General features: G+C 46.6%; 1 protein-coding gene across 1 annotated transcript in view; it reads right to left on the bottom strand.

Moving 5' to 3' along the window:
• Positions 1-25,807, bottom strand: part of ACYP2 (acylphosphatase 2) — an 834,305-nt gene extending 808,498 nt beyond the window's left edge. The window contains exon 1 of the mRNA XM_086927647.1: positions 25,667-25,807. Coding sequence (XP_086783773.1) covers positions 25,667-25,796 — 130 coding nt within the window. The 5' untranslated portion in view covers positions 25,797-25,807. The remainder of the gene's footprint in view (positions 1-25,666) is intronic.
• Positions 25,808-26,387: the final 580 nt, after the last annotated feature.

Genomic DNA, 26,387 nt, shown 5'->3' with positions numbered 1-26,387 from the left:
ACGGATAGAGACAGCAGCGGCAGCTACCGCTCGAAGGCAGGCAGGTAAGGCCCTGGCAACAGGATCAAGAGTGGCGGAGAAGTAGGCACAAGGGCGCTGCTTAGGACCAATTGATTGAGTTAGGACAGACAATGCACACCCCTCCCTTTCGTGGGTGAAGAGGGAGAAGGGTTTGGAGTAATCCGGGGTTCCGAGGACGGGTGCTGAGCAGAGTGCATCCCGTAATTCCTTAAAGGAGGCTTGACACTCAGTGGTCCAAGGAAGCGGGGAGGGGACATCTTTGGTCAGCAGGGCAAGTAATGGTTTCACAATGAGGCTGTAATTAGGCAACCACTGTCTGCAAAAAGAGGTTAGGCCAACCAAAGAGCGGACCTGCTTTTGTGTTTTTGGGATGGGGGTGTCTAGGATGGTTTGGATTCGGTCGGGTGTAAGTTTCCTCCCTTCTTTGGACAGAAGATGGCCTAGGTAAGTCACTTGTGGCTGGCAGAACTGTAACTTCTTTTTGGAGACTTTATGGCCATTTTCTGCAAGAAAGTGTAGGAGTTGGACAGTGGCTGTCGTGGCAAGTGGGGTGGTGTCGGCCGCCAAAAGGATATCGTCAACATATTGGATCAACACCACTCCATCTGGTAGCTGGAAGGCATCCAGCTGCCTTTTGAGGGCCTGGCTGTAAATGCTGGGACTTTCAGTGTACCCCTGCGGGGCTCTACAAAATCGGTACGAGCGGGATTTTAAAGTGAAGCCGAAGAGATAACGGCTGTCTGGATGGATGGGGATAGAGAAAAACGCATTCTTAAGGTCGATAACAGTGAAGATGGTGGCAGTGGACGGGATGAGGGTCAGAATGGTGGTGATATCGGAGACTACAGGATATTGGGGTACAACCACTTTGTTGATCTCTCGTAAGTCGATGATGAAGCGGTACGCTTTCTCATCTCCTTCACCTTGCTTCTTAATAATAGGTAGGATTGGGCTGTTGCAGACGTTGCTAACCACCTCTTCAACCACTCCTGCATCTACCAGAGACTGAATGATCGCTACCAGTGCCTTCTCACCCTCTGGCGATATCCGATATTGCGGGAGTTTCGGGAGCATAGCGTCCTGTCGTACAGTTATGTGAATAGGATCAATCATCATTCGCCCCACATCAGAGTCATTCTTGGCCCATAGGTACGGAGGTAGGGTGTCAAGCAAGGACATGTCAGCGTCAGTTATGGAGCACATGTGTCGTGGGGGACGGGATCTGGGCAGGTCTGGGTTGTCGTACAGGATGACTCGTATTCCATCTGGGGAACACCTAATGGTAGCTCGAAAATGTTTCAGTAAGTCAATGCCCATAATGGCGTCAGGGGAGTTGGAGGAAAGCAGGAATGTTGCGTCAGTGGTGTTGTTTTCTAGGTCAAAGGTAATAGGTACGGACAGGGGGTTAGTGGAGGGCGTTCCATCGAAACCTATCGACGTTATGTGTGAGCCAGACAAGGGTGCCCTTGGAATCAGTCGTTTTGATAACACACTACGTGTCGCCCCAGTGTCTACCAAGAATGGAGACTCTGTACCCAGGACCTTAGCGGTGACATAAGGACCTTGCTGGTCAACACAGAGCTCGACTGGATCCCTCCCTTGCCCCTGGCAGTCCTATGCAAAGTCGGGGGCATTTTCACCTTCGGACAGCTGATATTGGTTCTGTCGGGGACGGTCAAATGTGTCCAGTCTCCCTGATCTGTTATTGCTGGTGTCGTTGGTGCTCCCTCGTCCTTGTACTCTATTTCTCGGACCACCTGCCACATCCCTGGAGTCCCTATTTCTATTCACTTCTAGCAAAACCGGACACTGGGATTTCCAATGGCCGAACCCTTTGCAGAAGGCGCATTGGTCATTGCTAATGTCTCTACGTCCCGTGTGGGATGTTGGGGTGTGATCTTTAGGAGGTAGATCTCTGGGGGTGGTTGATTGGTAGTTCCCCCTTTGGTGTTCCCGTCCTATCGCTATACCCTGTATCTGGGCTATCATTACCCTTTCCTTTAAATCTTTCTTCTTTTTCTCGGATGCCCTATCATTCTCATTCTTTTGGTGTTCGTAATACTGAGCCATCTGAAGGATAGCTGCGGGTTTGGAGGCCCCCCAACTACTCTCACTCGTCTGCAGTTTTTGGGAGACTTCTTGTGTTAGGCCCTTTACATAATTTTGTACAAACAGGTGCTGTCCGGTTGCGGTGGTCATGTCTTGGCCACTGTAGTCGGAGAACACTGTCTCGAATCGGGAGAAGTATTCTGACACATCTTCCTGGGGTTTCTGTCGACAGGCCGTGACTATCGACCAGTCTACCTTTCTTTCCGGGACCAGCGTTTTTAACTTCTGAACTAGTTTGTCTGGGAGTTCCAGTATGTCCTTCACTGGTTTCCTTCCTGGCTCTCGCTGTCTATCTAGTTTACCGAGTTGGTCCCAGGTATGTCCAAACAGGTCCGTGTGGTCAGCCTTCCGGATTTGCTTCCACACGTCAGCTGGCAGGCATAACCCAAAGAACAAGTCAATGTCCGCTAAAGTCATTATGGTCGAACCCAAGGCTGTGCCTAATTCGGTATAAAATGCCGTCGGGTTCTTTCTTAAATCGGGCAGGGTTTGCTTAAAGGTTAGGATATCTTGTCGGTCCCATGGTTGGTAAACCCAATTGTACACAACCCTCCCTTTTGCATTTTCATTATTGATATCATCGCTCGTTCCCTGGCCCCGTGGCGGGATCCAGTAAGGGGCCGCTTCTCTGATAGGCATCATAGTATTGGCTACTTCTACCGAGGTTGTTTCAGGGACCGTAATCTTGGCTTCTGGTTTCTGTTCCGTGAGGTGGCGGAAGACCTCAAGCATTTGCATGAAGAGCTCCGTCGCCTCACGTTCAGTCCCATCTCCAACATCAATCTTCCTATACAGCGTTGTTAGTTTAGCGGGACCCTTACTTTGATACCTATCTTCATACGCGTTCAGGGTGTAGTAGCTGAACCGCAAGATGAAATGCCGTCTGTGGCTGTCGGCATGTGAATTATATACGCTCATTGTATAATCTTCGCTCTCCCTTCGTTCTACTAATGCCTTTGCTATTTTGTCGATCCCATCCCGTTCATCTTTGCTCAACCTGTTTAGTCTGGCTGGTGATTGTTTGCTAGCCTCGGGATCGTCTGATGAAGTTGTTAATGTGGCTGGTGCGGAGGCCGTGAGGGCCGGTGCACTAGCGCCAAGGTCGTTCTCGTTTACACTTAGGGCCCGCGGGTGTTGCTGGCAGGGGGCATACGGAGGGGGCATGTAGATGATTGGGGGACCTAGTAGTAACTCATCGTTCGCCCGCTGTTTGGAGGGTAATTCAGGGTAGAGCGTAGAGGGGGTCCTAACAGGACATTGGCCTGTTGACCCTGATTCTTGGTTTTGTGTAGCTTCCCTTCTTTCGTTTATTTCCTCTTCTAGTTGCTTTGCGGCCAGGTGGGCTGCCTTTCGTAATTCGTTCCCTATTTTTGCTTCTTCTCTTTTCTTTCGTTGTTCCGTTTCTTTGCGCCACATGCCGATACTGTCGAGCATAGTGGGCGTGGTCTTATTCTTCTGGAGCGCTATTTCTAATGTTTTTATTTTATTTTCATTAAAGGAACCTATCAGTGGCCACTGACTTTCAGGGTTCTTTTTCGTATATTTACGCCATAGTTTAGTGTAAGCTATAGCGACTAGTCCATACTTAGTGAACATGTCCTTATTAGGGGTGCCCTCCAGTGGAGCTGGATGGTTCATCTCTAATAAGCGGTCCGGGCTAAACAGGCTACCTACCAGTGGGGAGAAGATAGGCATGACGGATTACAACGGGGACAAAAGTCTGCACTACCTATCTTATCACGGCGGGCAAAGACTAGACAGAATATTTCTATTCTCCGTTGTTTGCCGGCGGTGAATACCTCAAACGAACCAATACCGAATAATCGGTCAATCAAAACAATTCAGTGGGGAGAATAAGTGGGCACGAAAAGTTATTGTTACCCACTCTTTCTCTACCTGCAAAGAGAGACCTTGTTCTTCCCTGTTTGCAGACAAAGAATCTCCAGACAATAATCCACGAACGACAGTTCGGGAAACAGTGGGGGAGGAAGATAGGCACGACGGATTACAACGGGGACAAAAGTCTGCGTTACCTATCCTTCACTGTTTGCAAAGAGAGAGCCTGTTGTTTTCTCCGTTTGCAGACAGCGAATCTCCAGAGGTTTTCAACAAAGCGTAATACTAGTATTATCCAAACAAAACAATCTTTTCTCAGTTCGTCGTGTTTACACGACCTTACCCGGACCGCATGGACGGTTTCCTGTCCTCTGGATCCAGCGCCCGATCGTCCTCTCTCCTTCGTGATGCCCGTGGCACTCCTGATGGTTCCCAGTCAGGACCGTAGATCACTCGAGAGAGGTCTGTTCAGAACTAGCGAAGGTCGGATGATCGGCTGTCAGACGAGGGTCTATCGGACACGAGCTCTTCCCGATCGTTGCAGTCGTTCACTCTGTCGTCGGGACCTCTCCCACTGGATCCACGTGTCGCTGATGGGCCCCACGCTTTGGGACGCCAATTGTGGAAAAAGGTAGGGCTAGGACCTTTCTCAAGATTTGCCCGGCGCTAACCGCCCTTGTACCATTCAAATTACCAAGCAATGAGGCAGGCGCCGGAGACCAGAAGGCAGGAAAACAGAAGTTTATTCCGACGGAGCAGAACACATCAGATCAGACAACAAGGTATCGTCTCGAGGTGCTCTAACAGCCTCTCGGAGGCCTGGCCTCTTATACACTGGTTTATGGCATGTGACCTTTCTTTATTACAATCAGAACATTGTGACATAGAGAAAAAGACATCCCCGCAATCCTCGTGTCAATCCCACCCCCATATATCCCCACAATAGAGGTCCTCAACCTGCTGATAAGAGGAGGGGGTCATCACGCAGCTGAGTGTTCCGTCGAGTCTTAGGGTGTGTGCGCCTGATCATATCACAGGGGGTGGGGAGGCCTGGATCAATAGAGGGTCCTTTGAAGGAGAGCGACCTCGTACAATAAGGGGCAGTAAATGATATCTGCCGGCTTAGGCGATGGCCTCAGACCTGTGTGGACAGCTGGACACGGGGGAAGGGGTCATCAAAGGAGTGGTATTCATGCCGCGTGGACAATCGAGCTGAGGGAAGGTTTATCAACAGAGGGGCATTCATGGGAGGAGAGGAGGTGTTGGTCAGGCGCTGGCGTGACTCCCAAGGACAGGGTCATGCAGAAGGGTCATGCTCATGAGGGGGAGGGAGGGGGAGCCAGGGTGCGCGGAGAATACTTGCTGGGTCAGAGGGGCGCGCTGGCGATTGATCGTGGACAGGGAGACCATGATATCTAAAATGGCTGCCGTGCACGTAGTACATAGGTGACAAGCTTGAGGAAATATAAATTTTTGGTCATGTTATGTTCCCTAGCGCGTACCCCACCGACTCCATGTACCAGCTTAAAGTGCATGTAACTTCCCTCCTGTGCCAGCTATGAAGACGCAAATACATTTGCGTCCAACGTTAACTTGTCCTCTTTCAGATCCACCATGAATGGATTAAATAGTCCGTTCCTAAGTATGCTATGCCAACGTCTTTCTGTAGTGTACTTTACATGTTTCTCCTGCTCTGGCAAAGTAGGCCCTGAATTTCTGCCATCGAGCCTCTTTTCTGGCTTCTCACTATGACAGCCTCTGCCCAGGCTGCCTCTGTACCCGTGAACTCTGACTTACTTCCTGCGCGGCCCCTCGCGCTCAGCTCAGCCTGCTTTCTGCCAAAACTGACTATAACCTTCGAGTTATCTGTTCCGCTCCTCGAAAATGCATTCCTGCCTACCAGCTTCAGTAAACATCCTCCCCAGCTGCAGAGCCAAAGGGCCGACCCGTCCCAGTGTAAGTAATTCATAGCCTCTGTTACCATGCTTCCATGGAAGGCCCCGTGCCCCCACGCTTCTCATGCAGACACTTAGGCGCTTATACACGCATCCACAGTTAGCATAGAATAGCTTCTGCTCTAGAGACCTTTCCGCCCAGATAATATGGTTCCTAAACATCAGATATCAGATATGATAGAAGTACAAGTTGATCTGACATGCCAGACTTCTGTCTCTTTCCGTCAGTGTAAATGTCAAGTCCCCTGCACCCCTCCAATCACACGTCATGCAGCTGCGCGCGCATCCAAGCTTCCGATTTCTGCTGACATTGCCACATTTCTGCTTGGTGCCACCCACCTGCGTCACCTATCAGTGACGTTTCTAGCACACACCTCCAGTTCACGCCTCTTGATTACGTACTAGTACCACGTGTATACTGTTATCTTGTCTTCTCTCAACTGTTACGCCTCCTGCACTGTTGCTTATGATATGAATTGAGTATATAAGCTATGTATTGTCAATAAAATGTAGCGCGCTCTCTCTATCCCTTCTGACACCCCTGTGGTGGTCAGAATCCGATATCCTGGTCATGACCATTCCTTTTTGAGGAATAAAACCCTTAGAAACTCTAACACCACGGACTCTGGTTTTTTTCTTTCCGATCTGAGTTATTATTGATTAAGTACTTACCTGCATAGAAATTAAGAGAGTAAATTAATTATTTACGTCATTTGGCGCCCGAATAGGGACCCCTCCCCCACCTCACGCGCCGGTTGGCGCATTGCAAGCTCTGTCCCCTGCCATCAGTTAGATGGAACCTACGCGTACCGGCAGGATTTCCTGCATCTCCCTCTGACCCACGGAGGTGACGAAGACTGCGATCAGTGCCCAGACGAGGCGGTGAGGAGTGCGGAGGATCCCGACCAGAGCCTAGCCGAAAGAAGCAAGGTCCGAGGTGTCAAGAGGCCCACCAGTTTTCCGAAGTTTTCCGAAGTTTCCCGAAGTCGAGCCGAGTCGAGTCGAGTCCAGTCCAGTCGAGTTTTCCGAGTTTTCCGAGGCCTTCTGTTTCCGTGCTTCCCGGTGAGTACCATTGCTGGGACGTATCTAGACGGGTTTGGGTACACAAGTCCGGTCTGCACTGTTTTTAGGCAGTGTATCTGTACTGTTTAGCAGTATATCTAGTATTCTGAATTTCTGCACTGTTACACCAGTGTATCTGTACTGTTGAGCAGTACATCCAGTATAGGGGGTAGTCATCTATGTCTCAAATGTTTTCTTATGTGATTAATGTCGTGGTATGAATGTGACCGTTTAATGTGCATTATTGTGTCTCTCGTATAAACTAGCTGTAACCAGTACTAAGTAGTAAGGATTGAGTATTCAGTAATAAGTAAACAAGATGCCGTTTTTCAACAAGTTAAAACAGATAGGAACTAGGAAAGGGATACTGGAGGAAGAAATTCCTATCCCCCCTAGGGACACTCCAGTTAACTTTATGTATCATAAACATGGCATAGATGCCATATTGTATCTAGACTTATGGGCCGATTATACTAAACACCTAGACGAAAGACACAGATGGCCTGTTACCGGAACATGGGATGCCGAGTGCATCATGAAGGTAGAAGAAGTATTATGGAAAAAGAAAGCTAGACAATCCCAGAAAGACGCCATAGAATTTTGGCGTAAGGAATCACATAAGCGTGCTGAGAAAGCACTCCGTAGAGAAGACAGACTTAAAGGATCAGAAAAAGCCCAAGAAAACGAGTTGGTTACTGAAGGGATCCGAGTAAAAACAGAACAAATAGACCGTGCCCGAAACAATCTCGTAAATGGTATGTATCTCGCGGCCGAGGGCACACCTGAGGCCCTATCAGAAATACCGAAAAACTTACCACCACCATTAGTTCCAACTAAAGTAATGCATAAGACTACTAAAGACATATTCCTAAATTCTTATCTAGAGGATGTAGCACCGGCTTACACCAATCTGCCTGTTCGTGCCTTGCCTAATGACGGGGACGGGGGTAGCACCCCGCCCCCGGATCATGTCCCGCCAGTACCGCGACAGACCTCCCCCGCTCCGCCAGCTCCGCCACTTCCCGTACCCAAAACTGACCTACCGAAACCACATCTACCTGATCCTACCAAACGACAAATTCAAGTTCAGATCCAGACTTCGCAGGGAGATAATGCCCAAGCGTCCGCCTCAGGAGGTGCGACCGCGGGTCTTCGGACCCCGCCATTAACACACAGATTCAATCTCAGGGATATGCAGAGTCCTCTCACGTTCAGGTCACCCCGCCTTGACGCATTAAAGGAAAACATCTCAGTCTGCAGATATGATCCAGTACCCGGAAAAAACGATCTAATGATATTGGCATCACTACGGTTAAGATCTGCTACTGATATCTTGCTATGCTATGTAGGAATGAAGGACCGTCTAGATAGAATATATGAGTTTGTTCAGACAGGGAAAGACCCTGACAGTATCAAGGATGCCATGGAGAAACAGAAAGTTGACATTCAAGCACAAATACTACGATTTTTCATAAATTGTCTAATAAGAGAACGAGACAGGCCTGGAACAGATCAAAGTGAATTAGATGCCCTGAACAAGTGGGGTCAAAATATAGCCGAAGGAAAACATGACAAGGGGGCTTGCATAGCCAGTATGTACAAGAAAATTAGAAAAGCAGTGATAACGGTACACCAGAAAGGGAATGACAAAGCTTCCTCCGAGGAGGAAGAAGAGCTTGAAGAACCAGAAAGGACTCCAGATACTATAGCGTATGTAGGTAAGGGAACTTACCTTAGGAAAGGCATCCGTCCAGAAAGCAAGAGAGTTTTTCTCTCTGCTTTAACAAACCCGAATTCTTCTGAACACCAGTTCCAGGAGACTGATAAAAGACTACGAGAAAGAATGGGGTACCATGTACTCAATTCGATGGATGAACAAGAACTAGCCCGGTCAGCCATCTTATGGGCCGAAAATCCGGACATATATAATGATGATACCTTAGCACAGACGTTTCTAAACCTTTCCCCAGACGAACAGAAACTAGCAGGTGTATACATGATTCAGCACCTACTTACGAAATACCGAAATAAACATTCTGATCCAGGTCCCTTACACGAAACATTAGAAGCACTACTCATGGATAGATGGAGAGGTTTCAGTACCAAGTTAATACAAATAATTCTAGAACAACGACATAAATATAACACCTTCATAAGTTCTGAATATGTTCCCGCCCCGCCTCCAGAAAGGAAAATGTACCACATGCAATGCGGTAGTGGCATTGAAAGCCAGAACCCCTTACGAGAAGTACACCCAGTTATGGGTGCGGATCACGCCCTGAAACGTGTATATGTGCACACGCCACTGACTAAGTTAGAACTGTTAGAAATGAAGAAACTAGTTCCGTGTCATGATAAAGACCCTGCAGGTTTTCACAGAGAGCTTAAAGACATGTTGTTAATGGGGGATTACACGTATGATGATATTATGAAAATGTTAAAAGTACTGTTGCCCACGGGCATTTACGAGAAATTAAAGGAAAAAGAATGGGAGGTGGGGGACACAAAGATTGCATGGGCAGAAATAGAAGACGAAGAAAGCAAACGGGTCCCAGGGGTAGGCCTTGGGGACAAGACTAAAGCATTACCCGGATTAATAGTACGGGTTTTGCCAAGATTATTGACAACTAGAAAGGAAGATTGGGACGCCATCTCGTCCTGTAAACAGAAACATGATGAAGATACTAGTGACTTCTATTCAAGATTCGAGAAATGTTTCATTATAAATAGTGGCCTACAACCGAGCAGCGAGTCATATCCACACCTTTTTGTATCAAAACTAGTCGAGAACTCACTACCATTAGTTAAAAATAGAGTGTACAAAGTTGAAAGTACTTGGCAGGCAAATACGCCATCCCAGATGTTACAAATGTTACAATATCGTCAGAACAGAATTAGAGAAGAACAAGATCAGGAACAGAAACGTATGAAAGACACCAAGATGAAAATGTTAGTAGCTCAGACGGTCCCAGCCGACGGCCAGAGAAAAGGTGGGACCCAGACAAGTCACACTACAGCTCCCGTTAAAGGGACATGTAATTACTGTAAACAGCCAGGTCATTACGTACATGAATGCCCAGTCCTGAAACATAACATAGCAACAGGTAAAACTAAAGAAAGACCGCATCCGCCTAGACAAGACCAGGTCCTGCAACAGACCTCACAGAATACACAGCCTATGCATGCTCCATCTCATACAGCACAGACAGTAGCAGGACCACAGCCCATTGCCGCGACTCAGCAAGTTTCGCAACAGATGTACCAGTATGCCCAATCTGCATATCCAGATTACCCCCGATATACATGAAACAGCCTAGAGAGGGAAGGTGGTTTGCCTCTTTTTTTTTTTTTCTTTTTTTGTCCTCATATATGCCACCAGAATATATATGCTCTAGATGGGTCTCGCTGTTGCCTCTTATACTGTTGTTTTTCTTTCTGGTCCACCATGGAAAACAGTATCATAGCAAACAGGGGTTCCCAGAGGTAGGCTGTTTTCCTTATCCTACTCCTCCAGACCTATTTTAGGCACCCTAGGCCTGGTGGAGGACAGGACCGACACAACCTCTGGCATAATCACAGGACTGCTCACCTATTTATCCAGACCATCAGTTTAGACCAGACATTCTCCAAACTCTCGCTGCGGCCAGCCTGATCCATTTTACACACTTCCATTAGGTACTTCAAACATACTGCAAATCTAGGGGGAGCCGCTGACTTCCACTCCATACAGATTTGTCTCCTTGCAATAATTATTGTGTAAAAAATGAATTGAGTATCCAGATCCTTGATGTTATATTCTTTCAGAAAGCCAAAAAAGACTAATCTGCGAGAACATGCAATAGTTGTTGAAAGTACATCTCCCAAGAAATCCATTATCGCTTTCCAGAAGTTTTGAATGGCTGGACATTCTAGAAAGATGTGGATATCATCAGCTGCGTTCTGGTTACAACGGGGGCAATAATAGTTGTTTTGTGTTATCCTGTGTAGTTTGGCCGGAGTCCAATAGACTCTGTGAGCCGTAAACAGGTGATTACGCCTTAAATTAGCGGGTTTAATTAGCCTCTGTGAAAGGGAAAAAGAGTCTAACCATGCCTTACAGACTTCTTCAGGGGGCTCTGCTATACAGTTTCCCCATAACTTTACTATCTCCGGGTACAGTTCACTCTCCTCTTCTTTGACCATTGAATTGTACCAAAAAGATAACTCTTTTACCCATTTCCCCCTTCTGCCAATTGCCTCAAGAATATCTGTATCTTCCTCCCTTTGCATACTTTGACTGGACCACCAAGCGGACAGCTGGTAATATTTAAACCTAGTCAACTGTCCCTCCGTAAGCTGTGCCAGCGTGTTCCAACTCATTAGGCCCGAGTCTGCCCAGAGGTCTCCCCATTTTTTGAAGCCAGCTGTTTTCAGGGGTTGTGATAGTTGATCCTGGAGGCATTGAGGTGTGCCAGGAGAATCCCAAATCGGGGAGTGTGTGTGATAATAGGAAATATTAAATGTCTTCCTCATGAAACCCCAATTTTTTAATGCAGTCTGTAGGATTTTAAGGCGGATTTTTTAAAAAAATTTCTGGTCTCCAAACTTGAAAGTAAAGTAATCATGGTCATAGGGTAAATCAGTTAACAAAGCTTGAAACAGGCGGCCCTGTGATGATGCGTCCAGCTTGTTTGCAAGAAGCCTAAAATTTTTAAAATGGAATGCATGACAGTATGAGAGAATGTCAGGGAGGGCTAGCCCTCCTATTTTTAAACCCCTCCTCAATTTCTTCCATGCAATTCTTGTTGACTTGCAGGCCCATATAAAGGATCCAATTTTGCCCTGTAAAATGTTGATGTCTTTCAGTGAAAATGATAGGGGGATGCAGTTAAATAAAAAGGTCAATTTAGGAAGAATTGTCATTTTGATAAGGTTGACCCGACCGTAGATGTTTAAAGGCAAGTTCCCCCATCTTGTTAAAGTTTTATTAATATCTTTAACCACCTTTTGCCAACTGAGAGAAGTGGTATCATTTAAAGATTGAGTTAAGTGGATTCCCAGGTACCTCATACTCTGTTTTGCACCAGCTATATGTGTGTTGTTATTCCACCCCATGATCTCTGTTTTATCTTTATTAATCTGGTACCCGGACAGTTTCCCAAATTCCTCAGATAAAAAAAATAACCTTGGAATTGCTTCCGAGTGATCAGAGGTATATAAAAGAAGATCATCAGCGTACAACGCCACCTTCAAAAGCAAATTTTCAAGCTGGAATGGTTGAATAATATTGTCCTCTCTAATCCCGCAAACAAAAGGCTCCATATAAACATCGAACAGAAGGGGGGACAGAGGGCAACCCTGCCTAGTGCCTCGTGATATGTCAAACCACTCAGATAAAATTCCGTTAACTAAAACCTTAGCCTTTGGGCAGTGATATAAGGATCTGACCGCCTCTATGAAAATTTTGGGGAGCCCGAAGGCCGCCATTGTGGCCCAAAGATATTTCCAATTGACCTGGTCGAAGGCCTTAGCCGCATCTATGGCCACCAGCGCCAGTGGGAGATTTTTAGCATTGTGGTTTGCCTCTTATCGAAATTCCTGTAGATCAAGAAGGTCCTTATGTACACAGTCACGTATTAGGAAAAGACAGAAAGTTTTTAATTGACACAGGGGCAAGCCGCACCACAATCAGTCATAATGAAGTCCCAGGGGCACCCCTCTCAGGCTCACAGAATGTTTCCCTTGGTTTTTCAGGACAGCCTATTGTAAATGAAGTATCGGAACCAGTACCCTTGGCTGTGGGTCCATTATCACGAGTTACCGATTTATTACTTACGAACTCATGCCCAGAAAACTTGTTAGGAATTAAAACTCAGAAGGCTCTAGGAGCTATAATATGCTGTTCCCCGGAGGGAGTTAGACTCTTTCTACGGGATTTCAAGGGTCATTATGTTTTACGAGAATTTGATGTCAGATTGAAAAATGTACCAGATCACCTATGGGCAAAAGGCCCAGCTGACGTAGGTTGTATGCATATCACTCCATACCGTGTTTCACTCAAGCCAGGAGTTGTTCTACCCAGAATCAGACAATACAAGTTACCACCCGATGCTGTAGTAGCTTTACTGAAAATAATTGAAGAGCTTATTGCCCAGGGAGTGGTCGTAGAGACCGACTCCAATATCTGTAATTCACCTATCATCCCAATTCTTAAACGTACTGACCCCAATGCACCGCCAGTATATCGGCTGGTGATTGATCTTCGAGAATTGAACAAATGCATTGTACCACAGTACCCTGTGGTCCCCGATATCTCTTCCCTATTGACTGCTATTGATTCAGAAGCAACGTTTTTTACTGTAATTGATCTCAAGAACGCTTTCTTCAGTGTACCTATTGATCCGGAGAGCCAATATCTCTTCGGATTCAGTTTAAATGGACGAAGTTTCAAATTTTCCCGCGCACCTCAAGGATTCACAGAAAGCCCCAGCATCTATAGTCAAGCACTGAAAAGACAACTAGATTGTATTCAAATGCCAGTTAACACCACTTTACTGCAATACGTCGATGATCTACTGATCACCGCACGAAGTGAGCCCGAATGTGAACAAGCATCATTGACAGTTTTACATTTTCTGGCAGACAAGGGACACAAGGTGTCTCCTTCGAAGCTGCAATTCTGTGTTCAGCAAGTTGTATACTTGGGTCACTTGCTGTCCAAAGTGGGGAGACAGCTCACTCCCGATCGCATTCAGTTAATTGTAAATATGCCACGACCCCAGACACAGAAGGAAGTGCGGGCCTTCATAGGCCTCACCTCGTACTGCAGACAATGGATTCCTCAATATGCATTTCTAGCTAAACCACTCATCCAGTTAACGACGCAGGAGGCAGCAACTTCGACTGCCCTCCCTTGGACTCAGGAACATACACAAGCCTTTGAGGAATTAAAGAAAGCATTATGCCAAGCACCAGTTTTAGCGACACCATGTTACAGCAAACCGTTTACACTTTTTGTTACAGAACGTGATGGTACAGCATTGTCTGTCCTCACTCAAGATCAAGCAGGTTCACATAAGCCTTGCGCTTATTTTTCAAGTACATTGGATTCAGTAGCCCAGGCACTCCCTGCATGCTTAAAGTCAGTAGCAGCAACAGCATTAGCAATCAGACAGAGCGACTCAATTGTTTTAGGCCATCAGTTAACAGTACAAGTTCCACACTCTGTAGAGGTTCTTTTAAACAGAACTCAGACTCAACACTTGACTATAGCACGACTGACAGGTTACGAATTGACACTATTACAGCCACACATAGAAATCAGACGCTGCAGCATCTTGAACCCAGCAACACTGTTACCTACAATTATGACAGATCCAGCTCCGCATGATTGCATAGAGATCATTAATGCAGTAACAAAGCCCCGACGAGACTTAACAGACGTTCCATTGACAAATCCTGACCTGACACTTTATGTGGATGGTTCATGTATGAGAACAAGTACAGGAGAATTAGTGGCCGCGTATGCCGTGACCACTGAAACTGAAGTCAAAGAAACACATCGTATTGATACACTGTCTGCTCAAGCGGCAGAGCTCATCGCTCTGACCCGAGCCTGTATTCTAGCCAAGAACAGAAATGTCAACATATACACTGATTCCCGTTATGCGTTCGGAGTTGTACACGACTTCGGCATGCTATGGCAAGAACGAGGTTTTCTGACCTCTCACGGTGCCAAGATCCAACATGGTCCCCTCATTCAAGCACTGTTAGAAGCAATACATCTGCCTTCAGGCATATCTGTCATGAAGTGTAAAGCACATACTAAAGTCACAGATTCTGTTTCCCAGGGTAACGACCTGGCAGACCAGACAGCAAAACGTACAGCATTGACCCACACTCAGACAACTGATACGACAAAGACAATAGGACCGACAAATTGTATGACAGTCAGGGATCCCGCACTAGATGTTATTGATATTCAGACACACGCTACCTCAGAAGAAATAAAGAAATGGATTGAACTAGGAGGGATCCAGACAGATCAAGGTTGGATGACGAAGGGAAAATCTACATGGTTTCTCCCTGACTCTATGGTTCAAGTCATGATTAATACAGCACATAGCCCAGCACACCTAGGAGAGAAAGCGATGTTAGACAGTTTACAAAATCTTTGGAACAATAAACACTTACGAGCAGCAGCGAAACAGAAAGTGCGTACTTGCATGATCTGTTGTCAGTTCAATCCAGGTAAAAGCGTCCCTGTAGAGCAAGGTGGATTTCATCCTCCCGATCACCCTTTTGAAGTCCTCCAGATGGATTATATCCAGATGGACCGTTGTCGAGGATTTAAATATGTTCTCGTAGTTGTCTGTGCTCTGTCCCGCTGGACCGAAGCATACCCAGTCCCAGATTACACTGCTCCGACCACTGCCAAGCAGCTGGTTCGTGAATTCTTCCCACGATACGGCTTGCCTCGTGTCGTGTACTCAGATAACGGTCAGCCATTCTCATCTGCATTAATGAAAGAAGTTTCTTTATTACTGGGATACCAGTGGAAATTCCATTGTGTCCGACATCCCGAAGCCGCAGGCCTTGTAGAGAGGCATAACCAGACACTAAAGATCCGCCTTGCCAAAATATGTCAGGAAAAAGGGGTCGACTGGATAGTCGCCCTGCCAGTGGCACTATTCTACATGAGAATGGTTGCCCATTCGAGATCAGGGCTATCCCCGTACGAGGTGGTCTTTGGCAGGCCACCGAATATGTGGGGGACGCCCATTCCGAAAAAGATTACTGATGTTGATTGTAACATGTTGACAGATTACCTTGCCTCCATGATGTCTGCACTCCAATCATGTCGTTCACAGGTTGCCGCAGCCTTCCCTGACAACACTGATGTAAAGCCACATGATGTCCGTCCTGGCGACCTCGTCCTAGTGCGCAACTTTGATAGAAAGAGTCCGTTGGAGCCCCGCTGGAAATCACCGAAGACCGTCCTTCTCACCACGAGGACCGCCGTGAAGATCGAAGGGAGAAAGGGGTGGGTTCACACGAGTCATGTGAAAAAATTCTTTGGACTGAAACCTGATCGAGACTCGTCCACCCCCACCAAAGACTGTGTTGAGCCAAAAGACTTTACAGAATCTGAACGAGAAAAAACTCCCCAAGAGGAGTATCGCATGAAACTCCGATCTAGCAAGTCAGACAGTTTAATTGTTTAAGTCCTCCCCTAGGTGAATCGGTTAAATAGTTTCTGACATGTATCCCCTAGATCGAGATAGAGAGAGAGAATATAAGAAACGTACATATTGTAAATCACTTCGTAGTCACTGTATAGTGACACTCTTAATCATGTTTATTCTGAGTATTTTAATTATTGTTGCTAGCATCCTTTTACCTATATACTACCCTATTTTCAAGCGTGAACAATCTGTCTACAATGTCTCTGCTGAACACACTTTTAGCAAGTTACCTCCACATGAACTCTCCTATAGACTTGCGCTGCGCAACAATACATTCATTAGTATGCTACATCATTCCCACCAAACTAATAATGCTACAGACTGCTGGATATGTGGCCGACTCCCTCCGTACCAGAATTACAAGGGAGCTCTGCCCCTCTTTCCGTACCCGTTCACTCATAATGGCTCCTGCGGCGCATGGTTTAAAATAATTAATTCCTTAGATCCTGATATTGCTGTTTTCGACGGGGGCTGGGTTTGGGGAAACCTGAACTTGGTCCTGCTCGACGTTTGTTACCCAGATACGGAGGGACTCCCCACTAGAGTAGGAACTGATCTAGAAAATGAAGTGTATGGATTAGGTAACTATACAATTAGCCTTATGATTCTTACTGTTGAATCCGAAAACGCACCTGTTATACCCACTATGTCAGTATTGCCAGTTACTGGCGAATTATGTATCAGGAAGAAAGGTTCAGTACACTTAGGTCATAGTAAATGCACTACTGTGGTCGAATTCAGCGATCATGGAAAATCGTCCTTTAAAGCTATTAGTCATTCTTACTTTGTTTGTGGTCATACCGCATACATACGTCTACCTCCAGATTGGGATGGTACCTGTTACATTGCATTCCTTCTGCCCCCTGTTTTCCTAGCTCCCCCTGATTACCATAGAAATACCAATCTAGTAAAGAATAGACCCAGAAGAGATATCCCACTTGTCGACTACACAGAAACGGCATGGGAACAGTACACCGATTTTAATAAAGGATTCTTTTTCTTTTTAGGACCTGTTCAGAATAGTAAATTAATACGTAGATTAACTAGAACACTTGAAGCAGTAGTAAATGAAACTGCCTCCGCCTTAGGTAACTTAACAGAAGAACAGTCCGCCATGCGGGTTGTTGTCCTTCAGAACCGTCTTGTTATTGACGTCATCTTGGCAGATAGAGGCGGAGCTTGTAAGGTCATCGGGTCAAGTTGCTGTGTTTTCATACCACAAAACGCACCATCTGTATATCAAGCTATTACACGTCTCCATAACATTGCAAATCAGATACATCAGAATCCAGGCACCTGGACTTGGTCCGGTTGGTTCTGGACAACGTTAACAGCTTGGGGATGGAAGATCCTATCCTTCCTAGGCATTGGCCTAGTCCTAGTATTCAGTTGCTGCCTGTGCCTGCAGTGTGGGCCAGCGATTTGTGGACTGTGTGCCACCTCTTGTATTGAACATTCCAGTTTTCTCTCAAAACGTAAACGAAAGAAAGAAGAACAAATGATGTTACAAGAACAAACTGATCGATTCATGAGGATCGAGATTTCATGAAGGGTCCGTAGGGAACAAGGAGGGAATGAGGAAATATAAATTTTTGGTCATGTTATGTTCCCTAGCGCGTACCCCACCGACTCCATGTACCAGCTTAAAGTGCATGTAACTTCCCTCCTGTGCCAGCTATGAAGACGCAAATACATTTGCGTCCAACGTTAACTTGTCCTCTTTCAGATCCACCATGAATGGATTAAATAGTCCGTTCCTAAGTATGCTATGCCAACGTCTTTCTGTAGTGTACTTTACATGTTTCTCCTGCTCTGGCAAAGTAGGCCCTGAATTTCTGCCATCGAGCCTCTTTTCTGGCTTCTCACTATGAAAGCCTCTGCCCAGGCTGCCTCTGTACCCGTGAACTCTGACTTACTTCCTGCGCGGCCCCTCGCGCTCAGCTCAGCCTGCTTTCTGCCAAAACTGACTATAACCTTCGAGTTATCTGTTCCGCTCCTCGAAAATGCATTCCTGCCTACCAGCTTCAGTAAACATCCTCCCCAGCTGCAGAGCCAAAGGGCCGACCCGTCCCAGTGTAAGTAATTCATAGCCTCTGTTACCATGCTTCCATGGAAGGCCCCGTGCCCCCACGCTTCTCATGCAGACACTTAGGCGCTTATACACGCATCCACAGTTAGCATAGAATAGCTTCTGCTCTAGAGACCTTTCCGCCCAGATAATATGGTTCCTAAACATCAGATATCAGATATGATAGAAGTACAAGTTGATCTGACATGCCAGACTTCTGTCTCTTTCCGTCAGTGTAAATGTCAAGTCCCCTGCACCCCTCCAATCACACGTCATGCAGCTGCGCGCGCATCCAAGCTTCCGATTTCTGCTGACATTGCCACATTTCTGCTTGGTGCCACCCACCTGCGTCACCTATCAGTGACGTTTCTAGCACACACCTCCAGTTCACGCCTCTTGATTACGTACTAGTACCACGTGTATACTGTTATCTTGTCTTCTCTCAACTGTTACGCCTCCTGCACTGTTGCTTATGATATGAATTGAGTATATAAGCTATGTATTGTCAATAAAATGTAGCGCGCTCTCTCTATCCCTTCTGACACCCCTGTGGTGGTCAGAATCCGATATCCTGGTCATGACCATTCCTTTTTGAGGAATAAAACCCTTAGAAACTCTAACACCACGGACTCTGGTTTTTTTCTTTCCGATCTGAGTTATTATTGATTAAGTACTTACCTGCATAGAAATTAAGAGAGTAAATTAATTATTTACGTCAAGCTGGCGCAGATGATGTTCAGATCGCAAACTAAAATTCCACACAGGAGGCCCACGGGATGCGTGTGTAGTGTCTAAACACACACGCGGGTTACCGTAGAGAATGAATGGGAAAGTAAAAGATGGAAACTAGGTCTTTTAGGGCACTTCTGACTGGACTCGATGAAAGTTACTTGAAACCTAGACAGTTGGATAGTCAATACCCACAGGAGCACTGGAGTACTCGCGTTACCTCACCCACAGGAAGCGGGTGCATAGGTGTCAAAGTGTGTCGGGTTTCGTCGCTGAATCCTATGGAGCCTGGAAGAAAGATGCTGCAGGCGACCAGGAGAGAAGTGTCCGGGTGGATCCAAGGGTGGATCGAAGATGAAGAGGATCTGAAAGCAGAGGGGACAGAGTCTGGGTCACTAGCCAGTGACCAGGAAGGAACCAGGAAGGAACCAGGCGATGTCGTGAAGCAATCAGGTGATGTCATGAAGCTTGTCTCTGCAGCCACGTAGACCAGGAGGCGTCGACGACAACCAGGAGTCAGGCACGGACTGTTCCACAAAGGCTCTCGCTGTCGGCGGTGTTGGCTTCCGGATTGGAGTCAACTAGCCTTGGCAAAAGGCAACCCACGCAGGAATCGAAGTTGGCTTCTTAATCAGACCAGCAAGGTCTGATGGGCTGCTTCTTTCCAGGGAAGCAGAGGCCAGTCTGGAGCAACCAGGCCAGCGGTGTAAATTCAAAGGTTCGTCACCAAGATGGCCATTAGCAAACGGGCAAGTGACCGGGCAGACGCGTCGAGCAGGAAAATGCAGAAGGGCCCCACGCAGAACTCGTGGAGTGTGCGGAGCTGATCTTCGGTGCAGATGATGCTCGGGGCTGGGGCTTCTCAATCCCCAATGCACAGCTTCGAGGGTGCCTCGGGTGCTGCACAATTAGCAAGTCGCAGACTTTTCAAGATGGCCGGTCCCACGTCTTTCCTCGCCTCCACAGGTCTCAGCTCTGCTGGGACTGTGGATCGGGCTGTTGGAAGTCTGGAAGTCCGGTTCTTGTCAGGCTCGGTGCTCTGGCTCCGGCGGGAGCGTCGACAAAGCAAGCTGTTGATCGCTGGATGGTGCCTGCTTGTGCAGAGTGGTCACTCCTTGACCACAAGGGAGATTCTTCAGTTGTCTTCTTGCAAAGATGATCGTCGAAGGTCCAGAGTTTCGTTTCAGAGTTTCAGTCAGGATAAATCTAAAGTCTTGGGACTCAGCTCCTACCTATATACCAAATCTAGGAGCTGGATTACCTGCTAGGTCCCTCCTATGGGTGGGACCAGGGAAGGGGGTGGTTACACCCCTTTCCCTTTGTCCAGATTTGCGCCAGAGCTGGGGCTGGAGTGCCTCCGCACCGGTTTTACGTGGACTATGCATGGGACACCTTGTGTGCCCCAGGCAGTGTCTCATTTCTTAGAGCCCTCCCTGCCCCAATACACAAGAGCCTGTCTGGGCTGGTGCTAGCACCTCCCAAGACAGGAAACCTATTGTCCAAGCCTCCCTCGCGGGAAGGACTCCCAGCAGCAGGAGGTCAGACTTGTGTCTGTGGCAGCAGCATCCATTTTGTGATGCTGAGGCTCTGGTTAACTTTAACCAGGAATAGTGGGAACAGCATGTCTTCTCCGTCAAGAAGGGTGGAATGCTAACCCTGTCGCCAGAACTGGCGAGGGGGTAGTATTCCAAAACGTATGACACCTTACTCGACATGTTTTGATAAAGCCAAACCAGAGTTAGCATTTAACCGTGAGGTTCATAATGCACTTAAGAGTATATGGCATGGCAATATCCTAGAACAGCTTAAAGGACATGGTTCCGAAAGCTGCAGACAGGCTCAGCTCATGCTAGAGCACCATCTCACATAAAACCAAGCACTCTGCCTCCAGGATTGTGAAGGCCTGCCATAGTAGTGACTTATAGGTATATATGTGTCTAGATATACGGTTAGATATAGGAATACTATATCTAAGCAAGAGGTGATTACACGACCTTGCCCCAGCTGAGTGATCAGCCAGTTGGGTCAATGTGAGTGGCCAGCCAGGGGTGACATAATACAGGCTGCAGCCCCTGGAAGGCCTTGGATGCACCTATGCCCTGGGTACCTATAGTACACTGTACAGGGGCTCATAAGGTGACACAGTATCCAATTGGTAATGCACCTAAAGTACATTGTGGTGAATTTAGAGAGAGAGCAGCTGTGTTGTGGGTCTGATTAGCAGGCCCACAGCCACATTAAGTCGAAAGCCAGTGAAGCAAAAAGCAAAAAGTGGGGTGACCATAGGAAAGCAGACCCTACTCTCCTACAATTTTTTGCTAATTTTATCTGTATTTATCCATATTTATTATAGGGTTTGTGAAAAAATGAAGCTGAAATTAGTATATTTACGCATTTCTTTAACCGTTATATATGCACTCATGCTTGAATGCCTACAAGGTTTCAATGCTGTAAACATCCGCAGAAGATAATTCAATGCACTTATAGGAAGATATGCAAATTTAAGTATCAACATTGAGCATATCCACTGCTGTTGAAGCCTCTTTACTAAAATTCTTTTTTTTAACTCCCTTACCTATCAATCCACACAGCGATTGGCCTGGCAGTCATGGCATACAGTATTTAGAATTACTCAAAAAACAACCCAAATTCTGTTTTTCTCCACATTTAAAAATAAATACAGACAAGAAAATAAATGTGTTCTGTCTGTTTTTATCTGTAAAAATCGGTAAAAACAGAAAACAGGGAGCCTTACTTGTAATATAGTGACACGGGTGCAGTGTTTAATTTGTAAAAGAATAAGTGCCAGGGCCATAGTCAGTAGGAAACTGTAGCTTGCACCATCGATTGCCTCTGCAATTCAGACTATTTCAGGCTCCATAAGCTATAAGAAAGGCTTGGGTGGCAGGTATCAGTCATTGTTAATCAATATTGAATTAATAAACAGCTGTTGTTTTGCTCATACCTGAATTAGACAGACAGCACCACCATGTGGCAGACTGTCATAAGGCAGACTGTCATAAGTGCTGGTGCTGACAATTAAGTGCCAGTGCACAGAACGGGAAACCACCCACTCAAAATATGCACTGCACAGGTGCCTGGGAATGGTCAGCCAGCGTATGGTCACAGCTTCCTGTTGCCCCCACCAGAGTAAGAACATCTCAATATTGGTGTGGTTGTTTGACCTGCCAGATGCACAGGGTTTGGCAGACATCACCACTTACCTTGCTCTCAGTTAGTGTTATTCGCAGGCTTGGAAGCGCCAGTGTCTGGATATTGGCCTCACCAAACTTTAAATGCAAGGCCTCTGTATTTTTCTCTTTCCTCCCTTACATTCTCTTACTTTTCCATCCTCCTGCCTGCTCCACTGCAAGGTCAGCTAAGCACGCAAAGGGAGGAATAAAGTATGGCATGCCGTCAACCACAGTGGGTCTCGTGCTGTCCATGCCACTGGAGTCACCCCTCCTGGCTGATCATGGGTAAATCCCCAAAACCGGTCCCAGGATGCTTGTTTCCAGTTCAGATAGGACCTGGCCTGGCAGTTTGGCGGGCCTGTTCCCATCAGGAGCAGGGTCAAGACTTATTTGCAGGTGGCTGGGTTTAAACTGGAATGGCATGGGGAGCAAAAAAATTATTGATTTAGGCCAAGATCTCTGCGGGGTGTAAATGTTTGACACTGTACAACATTCTGTCCATCAACTGTTCTTTTTGCATTAGTCAACCACAGTGTCTGTAAGATCTTGCTCTACTCTTGTTCCTCTGCGTGCTGAAAGAGGGAGAGACAAGACTGGCTACTCCTCACCATCGGCAGGTCATCGGCTCACCCCAACTTGGGCATCTTTGAAGCCGATCTGGGCCAATAAGTCAAGGCTGCTGCCGTGATCGGGGACTCACAGCAGTGGAATGAAACATGGGCTTGGCTTGCATGTTACTATCCTCAAAGAAGTCGGTGTAGGGAAAAGAGGAGAGAAGGTCACCATGTGGGATTACGAAGATGCAATGTAAAAGAGGGACAACACATCTATACTAATATAATAAAGAGAAAGCCCAAACTTTTGAGGCGGGTAATCTCAGGAATCATAGCACCAATCACAACACCCAATACAGCGTTGGAAAGGGCAGTTGCAGCAGAAGGACATAGGCTATGCAGACGCCCACCATATACATTTAAAAGGTAAAAGAACCGTGCCAGCAAAGTAGTCCCTTGTGGGCATGTCTGCGTTGTGCTGTGGGCGTGTGCTGGGGCGTGACAAACGCTGGGGGCATGTGGTACGTTCCGCCCTTCATGCCATGTCTCATATTGTGTGCTAATCCCACCCTGCTCCCTTTAAATACCCTGCACCCCATAATCATAAGCCATCCTTACTCGTTAAAATACCCCAACACCCTTAAACACTAACCCATCTTAACCCTAAAAATATACTCTGTACCCCAAAACCCAAACCTATCCCTAAACCCTAAAAATACCCCTGTACCCCAAAACCTAAACCTAGCCCTGAACCCTATAAATACCCCTGTACCTCAAAACCCAAACCTAGCCCTGAACCATAAAAATACCACTATACCCCAAAACCCAAACCTACCCCTGAACCCTAAAATACCCCTCTACCCCAAAACCCAAACCTAGCCCTGAACCCTTAAAATACCCCTGTACCACAAAACCCAAACCTACCCCTGAACCCAAAAAATACCCCTGTACCCCAAAACCCAAACCTAGCCCTGAACCCTAAAAATAACCCTGTACCCCAAAACCCAAACCTAGCCCTGAACCCTAAAAATACCCCTGTACCCCAAAACCCAAACCTAGCCCTGAACCCTTAAAATACCCCTGTACCCCAAAACTCAAACCTACCCCTGAACCCTAAAAATACCCCTGTACCCCAAAACCCATACCTATCCCTAAACCCTAAAACTACCCCTGTACCCCATAACCCAAAACTATATCTGAACCCTTAAAATACCCAAACACCCCAAAACATATACCTCAGTACCCCAAAACATATACCAATATACCCATACTTACCTTATCCAAACATTTTTAAAAAAACACGCTTTTACCATTCATGTATTTACAACAAATTTCTTTGTAAATGTATGCGTGGTAAAAGCATATAAAATGTAATGCCATGCGTTATAATGGCATTGCGGAGTCATGGTACTTTCGTAATGAAAGTATGCGGAGTGATGGTATGCGGAAAGAAAGTTGCGGAATACTGAGTGTTTACCCTCCCCCGGTAAGTACATTGGTGGCCCACATCTCCAGCAACATACTTATATTTTTTCACCACCGATTTGAAAAATGCCCAGGTCTCTCATTGATGGCCATCACCGACATACACTTTTAGACACACCTCCCGCCACAAGTTCTAGAATTGCGAACTTTAGAGCTGGGGAGCTACGTTCGAATCTCGGCATCAGCTCAACATCCTGTGATTCCAGGCAAATCGCTTTGTCTCCCCGTGCCTACCACAAATGAATGTGTTCTTCTGTAATGTAAATTGTGCTCATGCCATGTTGTCGAGTTCGCGCTATATAATATTGCAAGGAAAAATAAAGTAGGGAAACTCTAGTTCACACACTACTGAACGCGCACTCTTAAGTGCATCAGCAGTGCACTGAATCGGAACGTTTCACAGGCCTGTCACAGATAAGAAATGCTATCAAAACGAAATCCTACAAAAACAATATACTACTGGCCGGCAGCAATTCATACCCGGACGACGTCGGGACGGGCTGCTAGTATGTGTATATAGGAGTATCTAACCGAGACTTCCTAAAGCACATTTGCGTATTTATTGAGTTTATGACCTCACCTGGATTAGACTAACTACTCAGACTGCTTGAGGGGTATTTGTGACTTCCACTCTAAACATACATACCCATCAGTTAAAAAATTTACGGCAATACAGGACATAGATTTCTATGTTTTATTAAAGCACGGCTTTGAGAATGGGGCCCACCTTGGCCGTTCTGTGTCTTTATTAAATATAACAATACACAAACACACCTATTTGACAAGTGCATCCGTTTTTTGTGTAAAAAGTTTGTATTCCATGCCCAATTTCATTTTATTTTCAGAACTGGTTTGTAGGAGGAGGAAAGGCAGAGGTGTAGCTGTGCTAAGTCTCACCCATGTGCACGAGTGTCACAGAGAACATGCCCGACTAGAGGTGTAAGGTGCAGGAAGTAACTACGGCTACCAGAATACAGAGTAAACTTCAATTGGGTAAATTTCTAACACATGAAATGGAAAAACCTGAGATGTTGGGTGTGACATTTTGTTAGGTTAAAATCAAACCTCGAGATATTGCTTAAACGAGCGCAGTGAGAACTTCGATTGAAGTAAGGTGCCTAGCGTGGAGAAAAACGCACCGGTACACGTTACATATTTTATTTCTACCGTATTTACAGGCGTTATCATTTATATGTATGACAAATTGTATATTTAGGTTTTGTATACATCGCATGTTTTTCAAGTTCTGTGCACCTGGGATAGCACTTCTGTAACCAGTAGTAATGAAAAGGATGCCCAAACTGCCAAAAGAAGCTGGCGGCTATTTTTGGACCATGCAGCTCTCAGATATCCATTTACAAGGGGCAGACTCCTGAAGCAACACAGAAAGAACACACGCACAGCAATAGAGCCCAATCCCAGCACCTACCCTGCACGCGGCCAAACACCTCAAAGTCTACCGAGGCGAGCTTGTGCGCTGTGCCTGCCATGGCCAGACAGGTGAGGAGCAGCACGAGGAGGAGCTGGAGGCGCGGGAGAGGCGGGCACGCGGCGCTCATAGACCCAGACGTCAGAGTACCACGCGCTGCAAGCGCAGTGTGTCCTCACAGGGCGGGGCCTGGGGGCGTGTCCCCACCCTGCTGGCAGCACTGAGCACGGTGCGGCAGGGCACGTGAGCAGTGCAGCGTTGATACAGAGGCTGCAATTGAACCTGCTTCCCCCAAATGGTGGAGAGTTGGCCGCTAACACTGCATCCCCATTACACCATATCGTAGTAAAAAAAATATATATTAATACGATTATATTAAAAGGGAACTGGTCGGGCAGAGCTGATTGGATAGCCGGAAAGACTAATGGTTTGATTTGTACCTGGAGCCGCCGCGGCAGCTATTTTATGTTGCAAAATGAGCTCCTGCTGGGTTTGGTGTCCTTGGACCCGCGTGCGAGCAGCGCCACTTGCTGGAGCTTTATAGCCATCCACTTAGGGGGCAGATTTACAGGGATTCATTTGGCGTAGGGCAGCTCACCTTGCTGCTCTGCACAACATCAACGTGAAAGGGCAGGAATGCACCATATTTATCTATTAATACGGTGCATTCCTGTCCTTCGCGCAAGAAAACACTGTCCCCATCTCTTTGAGAGCAAGAAAG

This window comes from Lissotriton vulgaris, chromosome 6 (assembly GCF_964263255.1).
Source record: "Lissotriton vulgaris chromosome 6, aLisVul1.2, whole genome shotgun sequence".
Lineage (NCBI taxonomy): Eukaryota > Metazoa > Chordata > Amphibia > Caudata > Salamandridae > Lissotriton > Lissotriton vulgaris.
The sequence above is the reverse complement of the archived record's forward strand: the minus strand, read 5'-3'. Positions and strand labels throughout refer to the sequence as shown.